General features: G+C 39.7%; 1 protein-coding gene across 15 annotated transcripts in view; it reads left to right on the plus strand.

Annotated features, from left to right (window-relative positions):
* The window catches only part of LOC128700135 (Ca[2+]-channel protein alpha[[1]] subunit D), a gene marked incomplete at its 5' end in the record, with an annotated part of 794,286 nt that overhangs the window by 388,558 nt on the left and 386,895 nt on the right, over positions 1-18,833 (plus strand). For 14 of the 15 annotated variants that reach the window (XM_070100780.1, XM_070100771.1, XM_070100781.1 and 11 more), the window contains 1 exon segment: positions 5,505-5,557. In XM_070100780.1, coding sequence (XP_069956881.1) covers positions 5,505-5,557 — 53 coding nt within the window. 15 annotated transcript variants of the gene reach the window in all.

Here is an 18,833-nt window from a genome sequence, read left to right on the forward strand (position 1 = left end):
ACGTTTTTGCATCAAAATATTGGCTCGGTTAACAACACTGAATTTGGTAAGTCATTCGTCCCGGACACTCCATGTACAGCCAGTGTGCCATTGTTAACCAGCCAGTGAGGACGATTCCACATGTACATGCGATACATTTTGTATTACTGTATTCTGTTTTTTAGTGCTTGTAACTGCTAAATAAGCCACCATGGGTCCAAAGAAAGCTTCTAGTGCCAGCCCTTTGGTAAAGAGGGTGAGAAACACTACAGAATTCAAGAAAAAGTTTGTAGAAAGATACGAAAGTGGTGGTGGTAGAGGGTTACCTGGAGGTTACCTGGAGGTTATTCCGGGGATCAACGCCCCCGTGGCCCGGTCCATGACCAGGCCTCCCGATGGATCAGGGCCTGATCAACTAGGCTGTTACTGCTGGCCGCACGCAGTCCGACGTACGAGCCACAGCCCGGCTGATCCGGCACTGACTTTAGGTATCTGTCCAGCTCTCTCTTGAAGGCAGCCAGGGGTTTATTGGCAATTCCCCTAATGCTTGATGGGAGGCTGTTGAACAGTTTTGGGCCTCGGACACTTATGGTGTTTTCTCTTAGTGTACCAATGGCGCCCCTACTTTTTATTGGCGGCATTTTGCATCGCCTGCCCAGTCTTTTACTTTCATAGGGAGTGATTTCTGTGTGCAGATTTGGGACCATTCCTTCCAAGATTTTCCAAGTGTAGATTATGATATATCTCTCCCTCCTGCGTTCCAACGAGTACAGGTCAAGTGCTTCCAAGCGTTCCCAGTAGTTAAGGTGCTTGACAGAACTTATACGTGCAGTAAAGGATCTCTGTACACTCTCTAGATCTGCGATTTCACCTGCTTTGTATGGAGATGTTAATGTACAGCAGTATTCCAGCCTAGAGAGAACAAGTGATTTGAAAAGGATCATCATGGGCTTGGCATCTCTCGTTTTGAAAGTTCTCATTATCCATCCTATCATTTTCTTTGCATGTGCGATCGTGGCACTGTTGTGATCCTTGAAAGTGAGATCCTCAGACATTACTACTCCCAGGTCCCTTACATTATTTTTCCGCTCTATTGTATGGCCGGAGTCAGTAGTATACTCTTCTAGTTATTATCTCCTCCAGTTTTCCATAACGGAGTAGTTGGAATTTGTCCTCATTGAACATCATATTGTTTACCGTTGCCCACTGGAAAACTTTGTTTATATCTTTTTGGAGGTTAACCGCGTCCTCAGCAGATGACAGCCTCATGCAGATCCTAGTATCATCCGCAAAGGATGATACGGTGCTGTGGTGTATATCTCTGTTTATGTCTGATATGTGGATAAGGAATAAGATGGGGGCGAGTACTGTGCCTTGTGGAACAGAGCTCTTCACTATGGCAGCCTCCGATTTAACTCTGTTGACCACTACTCTTTGTGTTCGATTTGTTAGGAAGTTGAAGATCCATCTCCCCACTTTCCCAGTTATTCCTTTAGCACGTATTTTATGGGCTATTACACCATGATCGCATTTGTCAAATGCTTTTGCAAAGTCTGTGGTTGTGGTAGAGGATGGTAGTATGAGCCAACAGGTCTGCTGCAGTGTTTCTGCTTTCTTATGTACACCAGCCAGGGTACTTCCCCACACAACAGCCAGGGTAGTCCTCCACACACCAGCCAGGGTACTTCCCCACACACCAGACAGGGTACTTCCCCACACACCAGACAGGGTACTTCCCCACACACACACGATTTGATTTGATTGGGATTTGCACATGAGTGAATAGAATTATCAAAGCTTATTGCTTGGGAAGCATTGAAAATTGGGTTGGGCAAATACGATTCTGTTTGTGGGATGGTTTTTGAAGGACATGCCTAGTATGGGCCAACAGGCCTGCTGCACTGTTCCTGCTTTCTTATGGGCAAACATTTATGGATGAACATCACCCTGACACAGCCATTGCAGGCCGTGCTGGCAACATCTACAATGACAATGTTGTGTCCCATTTTAGGGATATCTTAGAGACAGCAGAAACAGAGCTTTCTGGACAGATATTTTGTGCGACAGGGGTCCAATGACTCTGAAGCTGGTCATAGTGGCATTAAAAAACAAAGAAGGGAAGTAACCCCAGATAAGGACTTGCTACCTGAAGTCTTTATGGAAGGGGATTCCCCTTCCAAACAATAGTACACCTTCATCCTCTCCCCTCCTCCCATCTCATCAATCATCAATAAATCTTCAATAAAGGTAAGCGTCATTTTAGTAATGTTTTACTCTGCATGTCTCATTGTTTTCTGTGTAGGGAGATGTATGTTTCATGTAGAAAAATTTTGTTTAATACTTTTGAGTGTCTGGAATGGATAAATTGGATTTCCATTATTTCTTATGGGGAAAATTAATTCAGATTAAGTCAGATTCGGTTTAAGACACACACTATGGAACGGATTAACCCTTTGACTGTCGCAGGCCCCTTTCTGAAACTGTCATTCTATATTGATAATTTTTTAGAAAAAAAAATGATTTTTTCTTATGAAATGACAGAATCTTTTCCCGATGGTAGTGACACCAAAAGTTCGAAATTTGGTCAAAAACTCATGGAATTACGCTCCCGCGAAGTTAGCGGTCTCGGCAACATATACACATCGGCGGTTTAACCGACTTTGAGCCCTGTTTTTGGCCAATTCTGTTGCTCCAATTGACCAAACTCATAGCTATTTCTTTAGAACTCCATTTTTTCTATCAGTTGAGTACAAGAAACTGCCCATTTACTGATTTGAACTACCCAATAAAGTGGTCAGAAATTGGCAATTTTGCCAATTTCACGCAAATTAAAAAAGATGCCAATTTCAAAATAGGGTCCAGAATAAACAATGTAGACATTGTTGGCACTAAAATAACATATCCTCTGTTCATTAGTCATGTCTCTAGGTCCCTCTTATATTACTATTGCTTTCTATTTTGATTTTTTTCATGCAAAAAAAAAAATACAAAATTTTCTGTTATGCAGACTACTGCATTATTGTAAAAATGGTATAAATAATATCAGTGCACTAGTGAAAGAATATTAGACTCCCCAGTTGAAGTGTATTGGACGTGTGGTGTGATTTGCTTACTCTTGAACACTTGTAAAAATCAAACATTTCCGCTACTTTGAGCTCAATTTCAAGGTCGTTTTTATCGTGAAAGTAATCAAAATCATCTCTATTTCTGTAATGTGTTTTCCATTTTATCACATGAGACCATGAAAATTAGAATACAACGATAAATACTATATGAAAATACACCTGAAAGTCGGCATTTTAATCCAAAAAAATGGTCAGTTTTTTTTTTATCATTACGCACTGCGTGCTGCAGGATTTTTTTTATGTGGTGCACACTGACCACACAGACCCATTCTTTCACATGTGGGCCTACCAGCGTTCTCCCGCTTGATTTGAAGCCACTAGAATTTATGCGTATAAATATGTCAGAAACAGTGGCGTGTAAGACGCATATATATATGACCGAAACAGTCAAAGGGTTAATTACATTATTCGGGGGTCCACTATATAACAAAATGTATCGTATGAACATGTGGGGTGATACTTGCCAATAAACAATGCCACACTGAATGGGAATGGTGCATATGGCGCCTTTGTGTGGAGCGGATGCTGGGAGGCCACTCATATGTGTTCAAGACGAGCGATGAATGGAGAGCCAAATTATGAACTGCGAGGCTATATTTTGACGAAAAAAGTTGTCGAAAGTTGAAATTTACAAAGCGCGAGCCTTTCGAAACTCGAGGGTCCACTGTCAGTGGTTCTTCTGCATATTGTGCTTTTATATCCATATCTCTCAGCATTATGACCCTACATTCAAAAGATATTATGGAATTTTTTTTTCTAGGAGTGCTTAATCTGCATCCTGTAGTAAATATAGTAAACCATTGATATAAAGGGCCCCCAAAATAATGGATTTCTGATATAAGACAAAATGCACTGGATAAATTGTACTCTTAATTTCTTTATTTTCAATGTTTATTGCAGTATATATGTAAATTGTGAGTACGATACTGTAGTAGGTATACAGTAAAGTAATTTAGTGCTTTTTCTCTTCATTTTTTTTTAACATTCCGATGAACACTCGGAGACTCCTCTTCCCTCCTCCTATTAGTCCATTATTTCAAGGGTTTACTGGTACTGTTTTCATGACATTACTAGAAAATAGTGTATTTTTTAAAACATTAGCATCTTCTGAATGTGAGCCTTTGTAAAAGTTCTTATATTTAGCATTATATTTCTCTAGTTTTCACTTGCCCTTCATGTTATTAAGCTTGTGGTTTAGAAAGACACGTAAGCAAGCACTATGACATATTTATTAGAAAACATTTCGGTCCTAGAACGTTGATCACTTCTAACATACAGAGGTAGAAAGACATATATAGGCAGAGAGTGAGGTGTGAGTGATGCATGGTGACCTGTTGATAAATTAGACACATGTGCAACTCTTGGGTATCTTTATTGAGGAAACGTTTCGCCACACAGTGGCTTCATCAGTCCATACAAAGGAGAATCTTGAAGAACAGGAGGAGAATGAGGTAATCAGTCCCTCAACCTTGAGTCGATGTGGTCAGTCCATCAATCTTGAATAGATTCTATTCAAGATTGATGGACTGACCACATCGACTCAAGGTTGAGGGACTGATTACCTCATTCTCCTCCTGTTCTTCAAGATTCTCCTTTGTATGGACTGATGAAGCCACTGTGTGGCGAAACGTTTCCTCAATAAAGATACCCAAGAGTTGCACATGTGTCTAATTTATCAACCTGTCGGTTCTCTGAACCATTCATCTACAAGCATGGTGACCTGAAGAATGCCGTGTTGGGATGAGGATGGGTAGACAGTGAGATCATGTGACTTGTGTTGTTGGGTTGGTGGTGCTTAGCCAACCCAACAACACAGGAGTCACATGATCTCATAGTCTACCCGTCCTCATCCCAACGTGGCATTCTTCAAGTCACCATGCGTCACTCACACCTCACTCTCCGCCTATATATAATGTTTTTCTACCTTTGTATGTTAGAAGTGATCAAGGTCCCAGGACCAAAACGTTTTCTAATAAATATGTCAGTGTTTGCTTACATGTCTTTTTAAACCAACTTGTCGGTATTTATTACCAAGGTTTATACCATTAAGCGTGTAAACAAACTCAGATGTTTACATTTCAAGCATAGGTTTAAATCAGTAGATAAATATCTATTTTAGAGAAATTCTGAATTCAGAGTTTGGGATGCAGATATTTGAAGCATCTATGTTTTATCAGTGAAGAAGATAAAATTTTAATAAACTTATTATCATGCAGCAGTTTATTTATGTAAATCGATTAAGATTCAACTGATTAAAGAACTGCACCAGTATGTAAAGTTTATGAAAATAGGTTTACAAGATACTTTGCATAAATATACTTTCCTCATTTGTATGATATCAGATATTCAGGAAAACTATGGCTAATTAAAAGTGTATGTACGTTTTTTATGCTTCACCAGGGCAAGTTCTTCCGCTGTAACGACAGGTCCAAAATCTTGGAGTCTGATTGTAGGTAAGTAAATCAGCAACCACATTCATAGACTTGGACATGACTTCACACACACACACACACACACACACACACACACACACACACACACACACACACACACACACACACACACACACACACACACACACACACACACACATACACACATACACATACACATACACATACACACACATATACACATACACACACACACACACACACACACACACACACACACACACACACACACACACACACACACACACACACACACACACACTCATGCACATAGACATACTGCTAAACCCACCACAAACTTTAAAATACATAATATGTTTAGTTAAATACTGAAGACAGGACACCATGAGCTTAGCTCTGCTCCTGTAACTACAAATAGGTAATTACACACAAATACACAAAATTATGCAAGTCCCACCAGTGTATTATTAACTCACCTTATTGTCTTTTAGGGGAAATTCTTCAGATGCAATGATAGATCCAAATCGGTCGAGGCTGAATGCCAGTAAGTAGTTTGTATTGGCTGTGAGTAGACATCAGATCCTGATAAAGCACTGTTTGGAGATGGTAGTATGATGGATTCTGAAGGGGACAACATTAATTCACAAATAGACATAATGGATTTTGTACCACATTTAGTATTTATTAAAAATAGAATTGATGAAGAGTAGTACCTTAAAGTTTATCTCTATAATGGACATTATAAGAACATTCATCAAGAATCATTGGTTTAAGTATGTCAATTTAATGTAAGTACGTAATTAATCACTTTGCTAAATCATTATGATGTCAAGCACTTACTTATTGAAATTTTATCTGCTGTACCTTTTATGAAAGCAAAATTATTGAAATTTATTTGGTTGAATTCACACTTTGACAGTAGGCTGGAAATAAATGGGAGCCATTAGTGATATCAATGAAGACAAGCTGCAATTTGTAGAGAAAGATATTATTAGGACAACTTTTTGCTCTGTGTAGAGCTTTGTAAAGCTCAACCCACCTAATAAACCATAACCAAGCTTTCTTGGTTATGTTTTATTAAGTGGGAAATAAGGAAAAACTTCATTTTTTTATGCGTGTTGATGGATTCAAAAGGAGGGCAAGTTATAGTTTAAGTGTTCTTAAACTGCAATTTGTTGAAAGTAGTAGTATTGGCCAATTACCAAATTCTGTTTTTTTTTTTTTTTTTTTTTAGAGGGAGAGAGAGAGAACTGTAGTTTTGATAATTGAATGGGCAGTTTCCTGCCGTCATTGGGTAGTACAGAAGGCATAGTAATGAAATAACCAGGAATTGGGTCAGAATTGGCCTGAAATAGGTCTCAGAGTGAGCAAAATCACTGTTATGTAAAGTGCTCCCCAAACTCCAACTTTCTGCCTATGTAATTACATAGTTATTATACTAAATTTTGTATTTATGATGTCATAAGATTTAGAAAAAGAATCTCTAACCACTGTAGAAGAAATTTAATTTTTAAAAAAAAATGACTACACTAAAGGGGCATTCAGTTTAGGGGGGTATTAATAGTGAAAGGGTTAATGGATAGGTTATTGATGCTAACAAGGGATAAATGCTTTTTTTTTATTTAATGTAACCATTAGAGGAAGTTATTAGTCTGGGTATTACATACTGTATATATAGTACTTAAAAAAACATCCATCAGAATCCATCTGCAATCTCATTTTTTCTTAAGAAGTTGACTAACTTTGACTCTAAATTTTTTCAGTCGGTTAAACTAATTCATAAAGTCTTGTAGGCATATCTACCTCACAGAGTGGACTAACTGCAGACGTCTTGAAGCTTTCAGGTTTGGTATGATATTTTGATATTTTGTAATGATATTTTGATATTTTGGAATGGCTAAGTTGTAGGTTTATTTGCCATAATTTTCTTTGCTGATTATTTCTGTTTATGTTGCCATTTTTATTTTGAAAAAATCGAATCCCTACTTGGGAATGTTACCTGTTTGAGTAGACATTTTTCCTATGATATTTAACTGAACTTTGAAATAATTGTCACAGCAGTATTCTATTCTGATAATAAACCAGTTTTCTAATGGATTATTTGTCTTTAATACATACAGCTAGTTTTGCTTATGCAAATTGTTTTGGCTACAAGGATATATTTATGGAATTAAATTTAATGAATCTGATATACTCACAGGTAGAGAATTTTAAAGTGGTTGTTAATTAATTATTAATGCTAAATTCAATAATATTAAAAATAATATAATTTATTACTGTACATTGGTGCACTGAGTACTGTATATTTTAATACAGTTGTGGTAAGTGTTTTTTTGTGAGGTTTATGTTATGCAAAAAATAATAAATACAAATGTAAGTAACTATTAAGTTACATTTTTGTACTGATTGTTAATTGAAGTTTTTATTTACAGTATAAGTTGTGACATTTCTACCTTATATTAAATAGTTTTATTGACCATCTGATATTATCATTGAATCTGTCACGTCAGCATATCTACGTAGTCATTTGTGAACAGCACATCATCACATAATGTGGAATATATTTTCTCTTTAAGAGCTCCCTTCTATCTCTGAAGATTCACTTTTCTGGATTTTTTTATTTAACCCTTTGAGGGTCGACAGGCCCTCTCCGAAACTCGTTCTCAGGGTCGGCCAAATTTAAAAAAAAAAAAAATTATTTTCTCTTATGAAAAGATAGAGAATCTTTTCCCGATCATAAAGACACCAAAAGTTTGAAATTTAATAGAAAACTTACGGAATTATGCTCTCGCAAAGTCAGCGGTCTCGGCGATGTTTACGCATCGGCGATTTTGCCCACTTTGAGCCCCATTTTCGGCCAATTTCACTGTACTAGTCGACAAAAAACATGAATATTTCGATAGAACTCCATTTTTTCTATCGAATGGGTGCAAGAAACCACTCATTTATGAAATTCTACTATCCAGTACAGTGGTCAGAATTTAGCAATTTTGCCAATTTCACACAAATTTCAAAAGATGCCAATTTCCGAATAGGGTCCAGAATAAACAAGAAAGACATTCCTGGCACTAAAATGACATTTCCTCTAGTCATTAGTCATGTCTCAAGGCCCCTCTTATATTCTTTTGCTTTCCACTTTGAATTTTTATTTTCACAAAAAATATAAGATTTACTGTTATGCAGACTACTGCATTAGTGTAAAAAATGGTATAAATATTATTGGTGCACTTGTGAAAGAATATTAGACTCACCAGTTGACGTGTATTGCACGCTTGGCACGATTTGTTTACTTTTGAAGTTTGGTAAAAATCGAACATTTCTGCTACTTTGAGCTCAATTTCAAGGCACCTTTCTTTGTAAAACCAGTCAAAATCATCTCAATTTCTGTAATATGTCTTCCATTCTATAAAATGAGACCAAGAAAACTAGAATACAAGAATAAATACCATACGAAAATACACTGCAAAGTCGCTGATTTATTCAAAAAAAATGGTCAAAGTTTTTTTTTTCTCATTATGCACTGTGTGCTGCAGGATTTTTTTTAGACTGTGCACACTGACCACATAGACCCATTCTTTCATATGAAGGCCTACCAGCTTTCTCCCACTAGATTTGAGGCCGCTAGAATTTATGAGTACTAGTACGTCAAAAACCCCTACTCGTAAGACGTACTAGTACGACGAAAACCCTCAAAGGGTTAAGGAAACTCACATGGCACTTAGCAAGGCTAGTTTTGAGCTGTTCTTGCCAGATAAATAATTGCAACTGTGATTTCTTTAGGAAATTACAGATATATGTTCTTGAGACTTACAAACCATACACAGGTTATCACTACAGTTACTCTGTGTAATTTTATTCTAACTGGGTCCTCCATTCACAGACATAATTTGACACAAAAACTTTACTACATACTTTGTAGGTAGTATGTGACAGGATAAGGTACCTACTTAGCTGGAGCCAGTTAGTGTTGTTAAAGGTTTGTACAAAGTCCTACTTCGCCCTAATTACCCCATTCGTGTATAGCCTGCAAGCATTAAAAACTAACTTGTACTATTTTATTATATTAGTCCATGTTCCTGAGTTTAACTATGAATATTCATTTATTAATGAGAGGTAATATGTTTAGCTCACAGCTTTCTGTGACTTTGCCCCTTCTTAATGAAAATCTCTATTTAACCCTTTCGGTGTGGATCCCGTTATATCATGGCTTTAAAGCCAGTGTCGGTCCCACTGCTAACTGAGATAAGCTGTGAGTGGAAAATTTGGGCCTAGATATGAGAGAATTGGTCTATGCCGTAAGTGTTCACCATATGAAAAAAAAAATCCTGCAGCATGCAGTGCATGAGAAAAAAATGGCAACTGTGTTTTTGGTTTAAAATAGCAACTTTGTGGTGTATTTTCTTGTGGTTTTTATGGTTATTCTCATTTTCTTGGTCTCTTTTGATACAAAGGAAGATGTATTACAAAAATAGAGATGATTTTGATTGGTTTAGGGACTGAAAGTAGCTGGAAATTGAGCTCAAAGTAGCAGAAATGTTCAATATTTGCCGATGTTCAAGAGTAAACAAATCACGTCACACATTTAGTACACTTCAACTGGTGGGTCTAATATGCATTTGCGAATGTGCTGATATTATTTATACAATTAATACAGTAGTCTGCATAACAATAAATCTACTTTTTTGTGTGAATAAAAATTCAAAATGGAAAGCAAGCGTAATGTAAGAGGAGCAGGGAGATGTGGCTAATCAACAGAGAAAGTTATTTTAGTACCAGGAATGTCTGCATTGTTTATTCTGCACCTTATTTTGAAATTTGCCTTTCTTGAATTTTGTGTGAAACTGGCCAAATAACCAATTTATGATCACTTTTTTATTATTTATTTAATAAATGTATGGAAGAGGGTAAGGTACCTAGGGATTGGCAGAGAGCATGCATAGTTCCTTTGTATAAAGGCAAAGGGGATAAAAGAGAGTGCAAAAATTATAGGGGGATAAGTCTGTTGAGTATACCTGGTAAAGTGTATGGTAGAGTTATAATTGAAAGAATTAAGAGTAAGACGGAAAATAGGATAGGAGATGAACAAGGAGGCTTTAGGAAAGGTAGGGGGGTGTGTGGACCAGGTGTTTACAGTGAAACATATAAGTGAACAGTATTTAGATAAGGCTAAAGAGGTCTTTGTGGCATTTATGGATTTGGAAAAAGCGTATGACAGGGTGGATAGGGGGGCAATGTGGCAGATGTTGCAAGTGTATGGTGTAGGAGGTAGGTTACTGAAAGCAGTGAAGAGTTTTTACGAGGATAGTGAGGCTCAAGTTAGAGTATGTAGGAAAGAGGGAAATTTTTTCCCAGTAAAAGTAGGCCTTAGACAAGGATGTGTGATGTCACCGTGGTTGTTTAATATATTTATAGATGGGGTTGTAAGAGAAGTAAATGCGAGGGTCTTAGCAAGAGGCGTGGAGTTAAAAGATAAAGAATCACACACAAAGTGGGAGTTGTCACAGCTGCTCTTTGCTGATGACACTGTGCTCTTGGGAGATTCTGAAGAGAAGTTGCAGAGATTGGTGGATGAATTTGGTAGGGTGTGCAAAAGAAGAAAATTAAAGGTGAATACAGGAAAGAGTAAGGTTATGAGGATAACAAAAAGATTAGGTGATGAAAGATTGAATATCAGATTGGAGGGAGAGAGTATGGAGGAGGTGAACGTATTCAGATATTTGGGAGTGGACGTGTCAGCAGATGGGTCTATGAAAGATGAGGTGAATCATAGAATTGATGAGGGAAAAAGAGTGAGTGGTGCACTTAGGAGTCTGTGGAGACAAAGAACTTTGTCCTTGGAGGCAAAGAGGGGAATGTATGAGAGCATAGTTTTACCCACGCTCTTATATGGGTGTGAAGCATGGGTGATGAATGTTGCAGCGAGGAGAAGGCTGGAGGCAGTGGAGATGTCATGTCTGAGGGCAATGTGTGGTGTGAATATAATGCAGAGAATTCGTAGTTTGGAAGTTAGGAGGAGGTGCGGGATTACCAAAACTGTTGTCCAGAGGGCTGAGGAAGGGTTGTTGAGGTGGTTCGGACATGTAGAGAGAATGGAGCGAAACAGAATGACTTCAAGAGTGTATCAGTCTGTAGTGGAAGGAAGGCGGGGTAGGGGTCGGCCTAGGAAAGGTTGGAGGGAGGGGGTAAAGGAGGTTTTGTGTGCCAGGGGCTTGGACTTCCAGCAGGCATGGGTGAGCGTGTTTGATAGGAGTGAATGGAGACAAATGGTTTTTAATACTTGACGTGCTGTTGGAGTGTGAGCAAAGTAACATTTATGAAGGGATTCAGGGAAACCGGCAGGCCGGACTTGAGTCCTGGAGATGGGAAGTACAGTGCCTGCACTCTGAAGGAGGGGTGTTAATGTTGCAGTTTAAAAACTGTAGTGTAAAGCACCCTTCTGGCAAGACAGTGATGGAGTGAATGATGGTGAAAGTTTTTCTTTTTCGGGCCACCCTGCCTTGGTGGGAATCGGCCAGTGTGATAATAAAAAAATAATAAAAATTTCTTAGGTAAAATAGGTAAATACGTGGTTTCTTGCACTCATCTGATAGAATAAGAGGATGTTTGGTAAGACACATATGCAGCAGTTAGGTATCTTTATTTCGAAATGTTTCGCCTACACAGTAGGCTTCTTCAGTCGAGTACAGAAAAGTTGATAGAAGCAGAAGATACTTGAAGACGATGTAATCAGTCCATCGCCCTTGAAGTTTTGAGGTGGTCAGTCCCTCAGTCTGGGGAAGAGTATTGTTCCATAGTCTGAAACAACATGGAGTTGAAGTGACAGGATGGAGCCTTATAAAATGCCAGGAGGTGAGATGTAGGCTACTAGTAGAGGTAAGAATGTAGTCGTTGGAAGGTCAGGTCCCTCTCAAATCCAGTCATTCTCACTAGTAGAAGTTGAAAGTTGATTTCAGGTCAGTACCAAGATACCCTTGTGTTGTAGTGTCTGACAGAGTGAACATTAAAATGGTATAAAATACCGACAAGTTGTTTGGTAAGACACATATGCAACAGTTAGGTATCTTTATTTCAAAACATTTCGCCTACACAGTAGGCTTCTTCAGTCAAGTACAGAAAAGTTGATAGAAGCAGAAGATACTTGAAGACGATGTAATCAGTCCATCACCCTTGAAGTTTTGAGGTGGTCAGTCCCTCAGTCTGGAGAAGTATCTTCTGCTTCTATCAACTTTTCTGTACTCAACTGAAGAAGTCTACTGTGTAGGTGAAACGTTTCAAAATAACGATACCTAACTGTTGCATATGTGTCTTACCAAACAACCTGTCAATATTTTATACCATTTTAATGTTCAGAATAAGAGGAGCTCTAGCAAAATAGCTGGGATACACAAATAACTCGCACGTAGAAGAGAGGAGCTTATGACGACTTTTCGGTCCGACTTGGACCATTTACAAAGTCACACTAACGAAAAGGAGAGGAGGGGTATATATAGGCAGGAGGTGGTAGTAGTAGTAGTGAGGAAGGTAGTAAGGAAGCGGAGGAGCCAGTCAAATACTAAGAAAGAGGAGCACTGCAAGGGCACTAGGTGCCAACAGAGGGTAAGAGCAATACCTTTGATAAACCTTTGAAGAGTTTCAAGAGTTTATCTACTCTCTCAGCCCGGCCATGGGCCAGGCTCGTCTGGTGCTTGCCTGGTCAACCAGGCTGTTGCTGCTGGAGGCCTGCTGCCCACATATCCATCACAGCCTGGTTGATCTGGCACCCGGTGAAGATACTTGTCCAATTTCCTCTTGAAGGCTTCTACACTTGTTCCAGCCATGTTTCTGATATCTTCTGGTTAGATGTTGAATAGTCTGGGACCCCGGATATTGATACAGTGTTCCCTTATTGTCCCCACCGCACCCCTGCTCCTCACTGGGTTAGTTTTACACTTCCTCCCATATCTTTCACTCCAGTATGTTGTTATGGAAGTGTGCAGATTTGGGACCAGGCCCTTGAGTATTTTCCAGGTATATATTATCATGTATCTCTCTCTCCTCTGCTCCAATGAATACATGTTCAAGACTTGCAGGCATTCCCGGTAGTTTAGATGCTTTACTGGCTCAGTGCGAGCCATAAACGATCTCTGTATTTGTTCCAGCTTCGATATTTCTCCTGTTTTGAATGGGACCTTCAGCACTAAGCAATATTCTGAGTGAGGGAGCACTAGTGATTTGAAGAGTGTCACCATTGGCATTATTTCCCTTGTTTTCAAAGTTCTCAGTACCCACTCTGTCATCTTCCTGGCTGTCATGATCTTTGTCTTGTTATGGTCTTTAAAAGAAAGGTTCGCTGACATAATTATTCCCAGGTCTTTTACGTGTTCCTTACATTCTATTTGGTGACCCTCTTGAGTTTTGTATATAGTGTTCCTTTTGAGTTCTTCATTCTTTCCATACCTATGCAGCTGGAACTTATCACCATTGAATGTCATGTTGTTCTCCACTGCCCACTGGAAAACCCTGTTTATGTCTTACTGTACTTTTTCAGTGTCCTCTACCGTAGTGACTTTCATGCTGATTTTAGTGTCATCTCCAAATGATGATACAAAAGTGTGCTGGGTGTTTTTGTCTGTGAGGATGAGAAACAGCAGAGGTGCCAGGACAGTGCCTTGGGGTACTGAGCTTTTGACCTCACTGATGCTGGATCTTGCCCTGTTCACTACTACTATTTGTGTTCTGTGTGTTAGGAAACCGAAAATCCACCTGCCTACCTTCCCCGTAATGCCCATGGCCTTCATTTTATGTGCTGTCACTCCATGATCACATTTGCTAAACGTCTTTGCAAAATCTGTGTAAATTACATCTGCCTTTTGGTCGTGTTCCAATGCCTCTGTAATTCTGTCATAATGGTTCAGCAGCTGTGACAGGCATGATTTTTATGATGTGCAAGGTTAGGGCTACTGGTCTGTAATTTTTATGTAGTGCTCTACTACCTCCCGTATGCAAAGGAGCTATGTATCACTCTTTAAGGCCTCTGGTATTTCACCTAGATCTAAGCTCTTTCTCCAAAGAATACTGAGGGCTCGGGCTAGTGGTACTTTGCACTTCTTTATAGACAGAGCATTCCATGAATCTGGTCCAGGTGCTGAGTGAGTGGGCATGTTTTCCATTTTTTTTTTTTTCAAAAACTATGGAATTTGTACTAATGTCAGTCAGTTGGTCTGCATGGCCTTCTTCGGGAGTGAAAAATATTTTTGCATTTTCTACCTTGTTGTCATTTAATGGGTTGCTGAACACCGACTCATACTGTTCTTTTAGGATTTCACTCATTTCCTGTTCATCGTCAGTATACGAGTCTCCTCTCAGTAGTGGTCCAATTCTACAGGTAGTTCTTAGCTTGGATTTTGCATAGGAATAGAGATATTTTGGGTTTCTTGCAGTATCCTGTATGGCCTTTTGTTCCCTTTGTACTTCTTCTGTCAGGTACGATGTCCTAAGTTTTTGATCTAATTCACTTATCTCTTGGCTAAGTCTGTCTTTCCTCTGTTGTAGGATATTTGTGTTTTTAAGCAATTCAGTAACCCATTTTCTTCTTTTGTACCATCTCCTATGCTCTCTATCTGTATCTGTGCTCCTTCTGGTTTTCCTCAGTGGTACGTGTTTCATACATGCGTGTACCTTGTATGCTTCTGTATTCAGCTTCTCTAGGCACTGGTGGGGATTTAGGGTGCTCATGTCTGATTTCCAGGGTATGTCTGATAGCTCGTGGTTTATTTTTTCCAGTCAATTCTATGGTTGTTAAAATTAAACTTACTGAACATCCCGTCTCTAACATAGTGATGCAGTTTCCTAACCCTGAGTTAATACTCGTTTGAACCTCTATGATGTTATGATCAGAGTACAGTAGGGCCCCACTTATTCGGCAGGTTAGGTTCCAAGCTACTGCCGGAAAGTAGACTTCGCCGGAAAGCAAAATTCCAGTTTTTTCCATATATAAATGCATATAAATGCCAGACAACAAGTTTAGACTAACATATATTAAGTTAGCAATAGAACTAGGCATTAAAAAGTAAAATACACACACAGTACACTCATTATTTACCTCAAAATATTTGTAGTCTTAATGTAGGGCAATAGGTGAGAAGTATTTACTCTAAGAAGTCAGGTGTGGTAGCCCTCCTGGCCACCCCACCCACACATACTATACTACGATGCTTAAAGCTCCCTAGAGCGATAAAATGCATATACAGTACACGCATTACTTACCTTAAAATATTTGTAGTCTTAATGGTTTTAATCTAGGGCGAGAGGTGAAAAGTATTTATTTGTAGAAAGTCATGTGGGAGGTATGGCATCCTGCCTAGCCACTTACACCTACTACGACATTAAGCTCCCTAGAGCGATAAAATGCATATATAGTACAGTGGACCCCCGGTTAACGATATTTTTTCACTCCAGAAGTATGTTCAGGTGCCAGTACTGACCGAATTTGTTCCCATAAGAAATATTGTGAAGTAGATTAGTCCATTTCAGACCCCCAAACATACATGTACAAACGCACTTACATAATTGGTCACATTCGGAGATAATCGTTATGCGGGGGTCCACTGTATACTCATTAATTACCTTAAAATATTTGTAGTCTTAATGTAGGGTGAGAGGTGAGTTTTATTTGTATGAAGTAAAGTTGGAAAGTATGGGTAGCCAGGAAGGGTAGCCCTCCCCACCCCACTCACACATAATGTAAACAAACCAGATGAACGCGTCTGGTTTTCGTCACAAGTCCTACAAGTTGCCTGGCTACCACAAGCCCTACAAGTTGTGTGGCTACCACAAGTCCTACAAGTCGCCTGGCTGCCACAAGTCCTACAAGTCGCTTGGCTACCACATCTCATATTTATGTTAATTTATTCTACTGTGAGGTGTATTTAGATGGATTAAGCTAACGATGGCATCACCTAATGTTAAATCCAGCATATGATACATTTTAATGCAAAAATTTTGCCTCGGCTAACGCTAAAAAACTCACCCTACGCGATTCGTTCGAGACGCATCCACGTGTGGCCTGAGCGCGCCTCAGTTGTCCCATGGGTGCCAGTGTTTACAAGCCAGCCACTGCGGTCACATCCACACATACAACCGGAACATTTCATATTATCACAGCGTTTTTAGTGATTGTACCTGGAAAATAAGTCACCATGGGCCCCAAGAAAGCTTCTAGTGCCAACCGTGCGGTAAAGAAGGTGAAAATTACTATGGAAATGAAGAAAGAGATAATTGCTAAGTACGAAAGTGGAGTGAGTGTCTCGGAGCTGGCCAGATTGTATACCAAACCCCAATCAACCATCGCTACTATTGTGGCCAACAAAACGGCAATCAAGGAAGCTGTTCTTGCAAAAGGTGCAAGTTCTTTTCGAAACAGAGATTGCAAGTACTTGAAGATGTCGAGAGACTATTATTGGTGTGGATAAACGAAAAACAGATAGGAGATACCATCTCTCAAGCGATCATATGTAAAAAGGGTGGGAAATACGTACTATTGTACCATGGTCAGCTGTTGCTGCACCACTGTCAGCTGCTGCTGCACCACAGTCAGCTGCTGCTGCACCACAGTCAGCTGTTTCTGAACCACAGTGAGCTGCTGCTGCACCACGGTCAGCTGCTGCTGCACCACGGTCAGCTGCTGCTGCACCACGGTCAGCTGCTGCTGCACCACGGTCAGCTGCTGCTGCACCACCATCAGCTGTTTCTGACCAACATGACTCATCCCGAACCTGTCCATCCGGCCCTGCCGTCATTGTTTACAAGCCAGGGTGGTTGGTTGCGTGCATACATTTGATACATTTTGTATTATTCCATTGTTTATAGTGCTTGTAAGTGCTAAATAAGCCACCATGAGCCCAAAGAAAGCTTCTAGTGCCAACCCTGTGGTAAAAAGGGTGAGAAATATGTACTATCGTACCATGGTCAGCTGCTGCTGCACCACAGTCGGCTTGCTGTACCACAGTCAGCTGTTGCTGCACCGGTCAACTGTTGCTGAACCACAGTCGGCTGCTGTTGCACCTCGGTCAGCTGCTGCTGCACCAGTCAGCTGCTGCTGAACCATGGTCAGCTGCTGTTGCACCACAGTCTGCTGCTGCACCACAGTCAGCTGCTGCTACACCACCACCAGCTGTTGCTGCACCACTGTCAGCTGTTGCTGCACCAGTCAGCTGTTGCTGAATCACAGTGAGCTGCTGTTGCACCATGGTCAGCTGCTGCTGCACTACAGTCAGCTGCTGCTGCACCACAGTCAGCTGCTGCTACACCACCGTCATCTGTTGCTGCACCACGGTCAGCTGTTGCTGCACCACGGTCAGCTGGTCCTAGTGGCATTAAAAGAAGAAGGGAAGTAACCCTGGAAAAGGACATGGTACCTAAAGTCCTAATGGAAGGGGATTCCCCTTCTAAACATTAACAACTTCCATACTCTCCCCTCCTCCCATCCCATCAATCATCACCAGGTCTTCAATAAAGGTAAGTGTCAGTTTGTGTGTATTAAAATTAATATTTCATGTGGTAAATTTTTTTTTTCATACTTTGTGGTGTCTTGCATGGATTAATTTGATTTCCATTATTTCTTAGGGGGAAAATTAATTCAGCTAACGATAATTTCAGCATACAATGAGCTTTCAGGAACGGATTAATATCGTTAGCTGAGGGTCCACTGTATTAACGTTTTATACGATATTTAATGCTCTTTAGAGTGATTATTATTGTGTTGTTATTATCATTATTATTATGGCGTCTTCAAGACTAATAAGACACTCTTAGTGATTTTAATGTGTACCTGCATGCCAGCACAGTGTGTAAGTTTACTTAGGTACAGGTACAGGTGCAGAGGAGAGAGAGAGATTTTGGGAGATGTTAAGTGAATGTATAGGAGCCTTTGAACCAAGTGAGAGAGTAATTGTGGTAGGGGACTTGAATGCTAAAGTAGGAGAAACTTTTAGAGAGGGTGTGGTAGGTAAGTTTGGGGTGCCAGGTGTAAATGATAATGGGAGCCCTTTGATTGAACTTTGTATAGAAAGGGGTTTAGTTATAGGTAATACATATTTTAAGAAAAAGAGGATAAATAAGTATACACGATATGATGTAGGGCGAAATGACAGTAGTTTGTTGGATTATGTATTGGTAGATAAAAGACTGTTGAGTAGACTTCAGGATGTACATGTTTATAGAGGGGCCACAGATATATCAGATCACTTTCTAGTTGTAGCTACACTGAGAGTAAAAGGTAGATGGGATACAAGGAGAATAGAAGCATCAGGGAAGAGAGAGGTGAAGGTTTATAAAC

Source organism: Cherax quadricarinatus, chromosome 74 (genome assembly GCF_038502225.1).
Source record: "Cherax quadricarinatus isolate ZL_2023a chromosome 74, ASM3850222v1, whole genome shotgun sequence".
Classification (NCBI taxonomy): Eukaryota; Metazoa; Arthropoda; class Malacostraca; order Decapoda; family Parastacidae; genus Cherax; species Cherax quadricarinatus.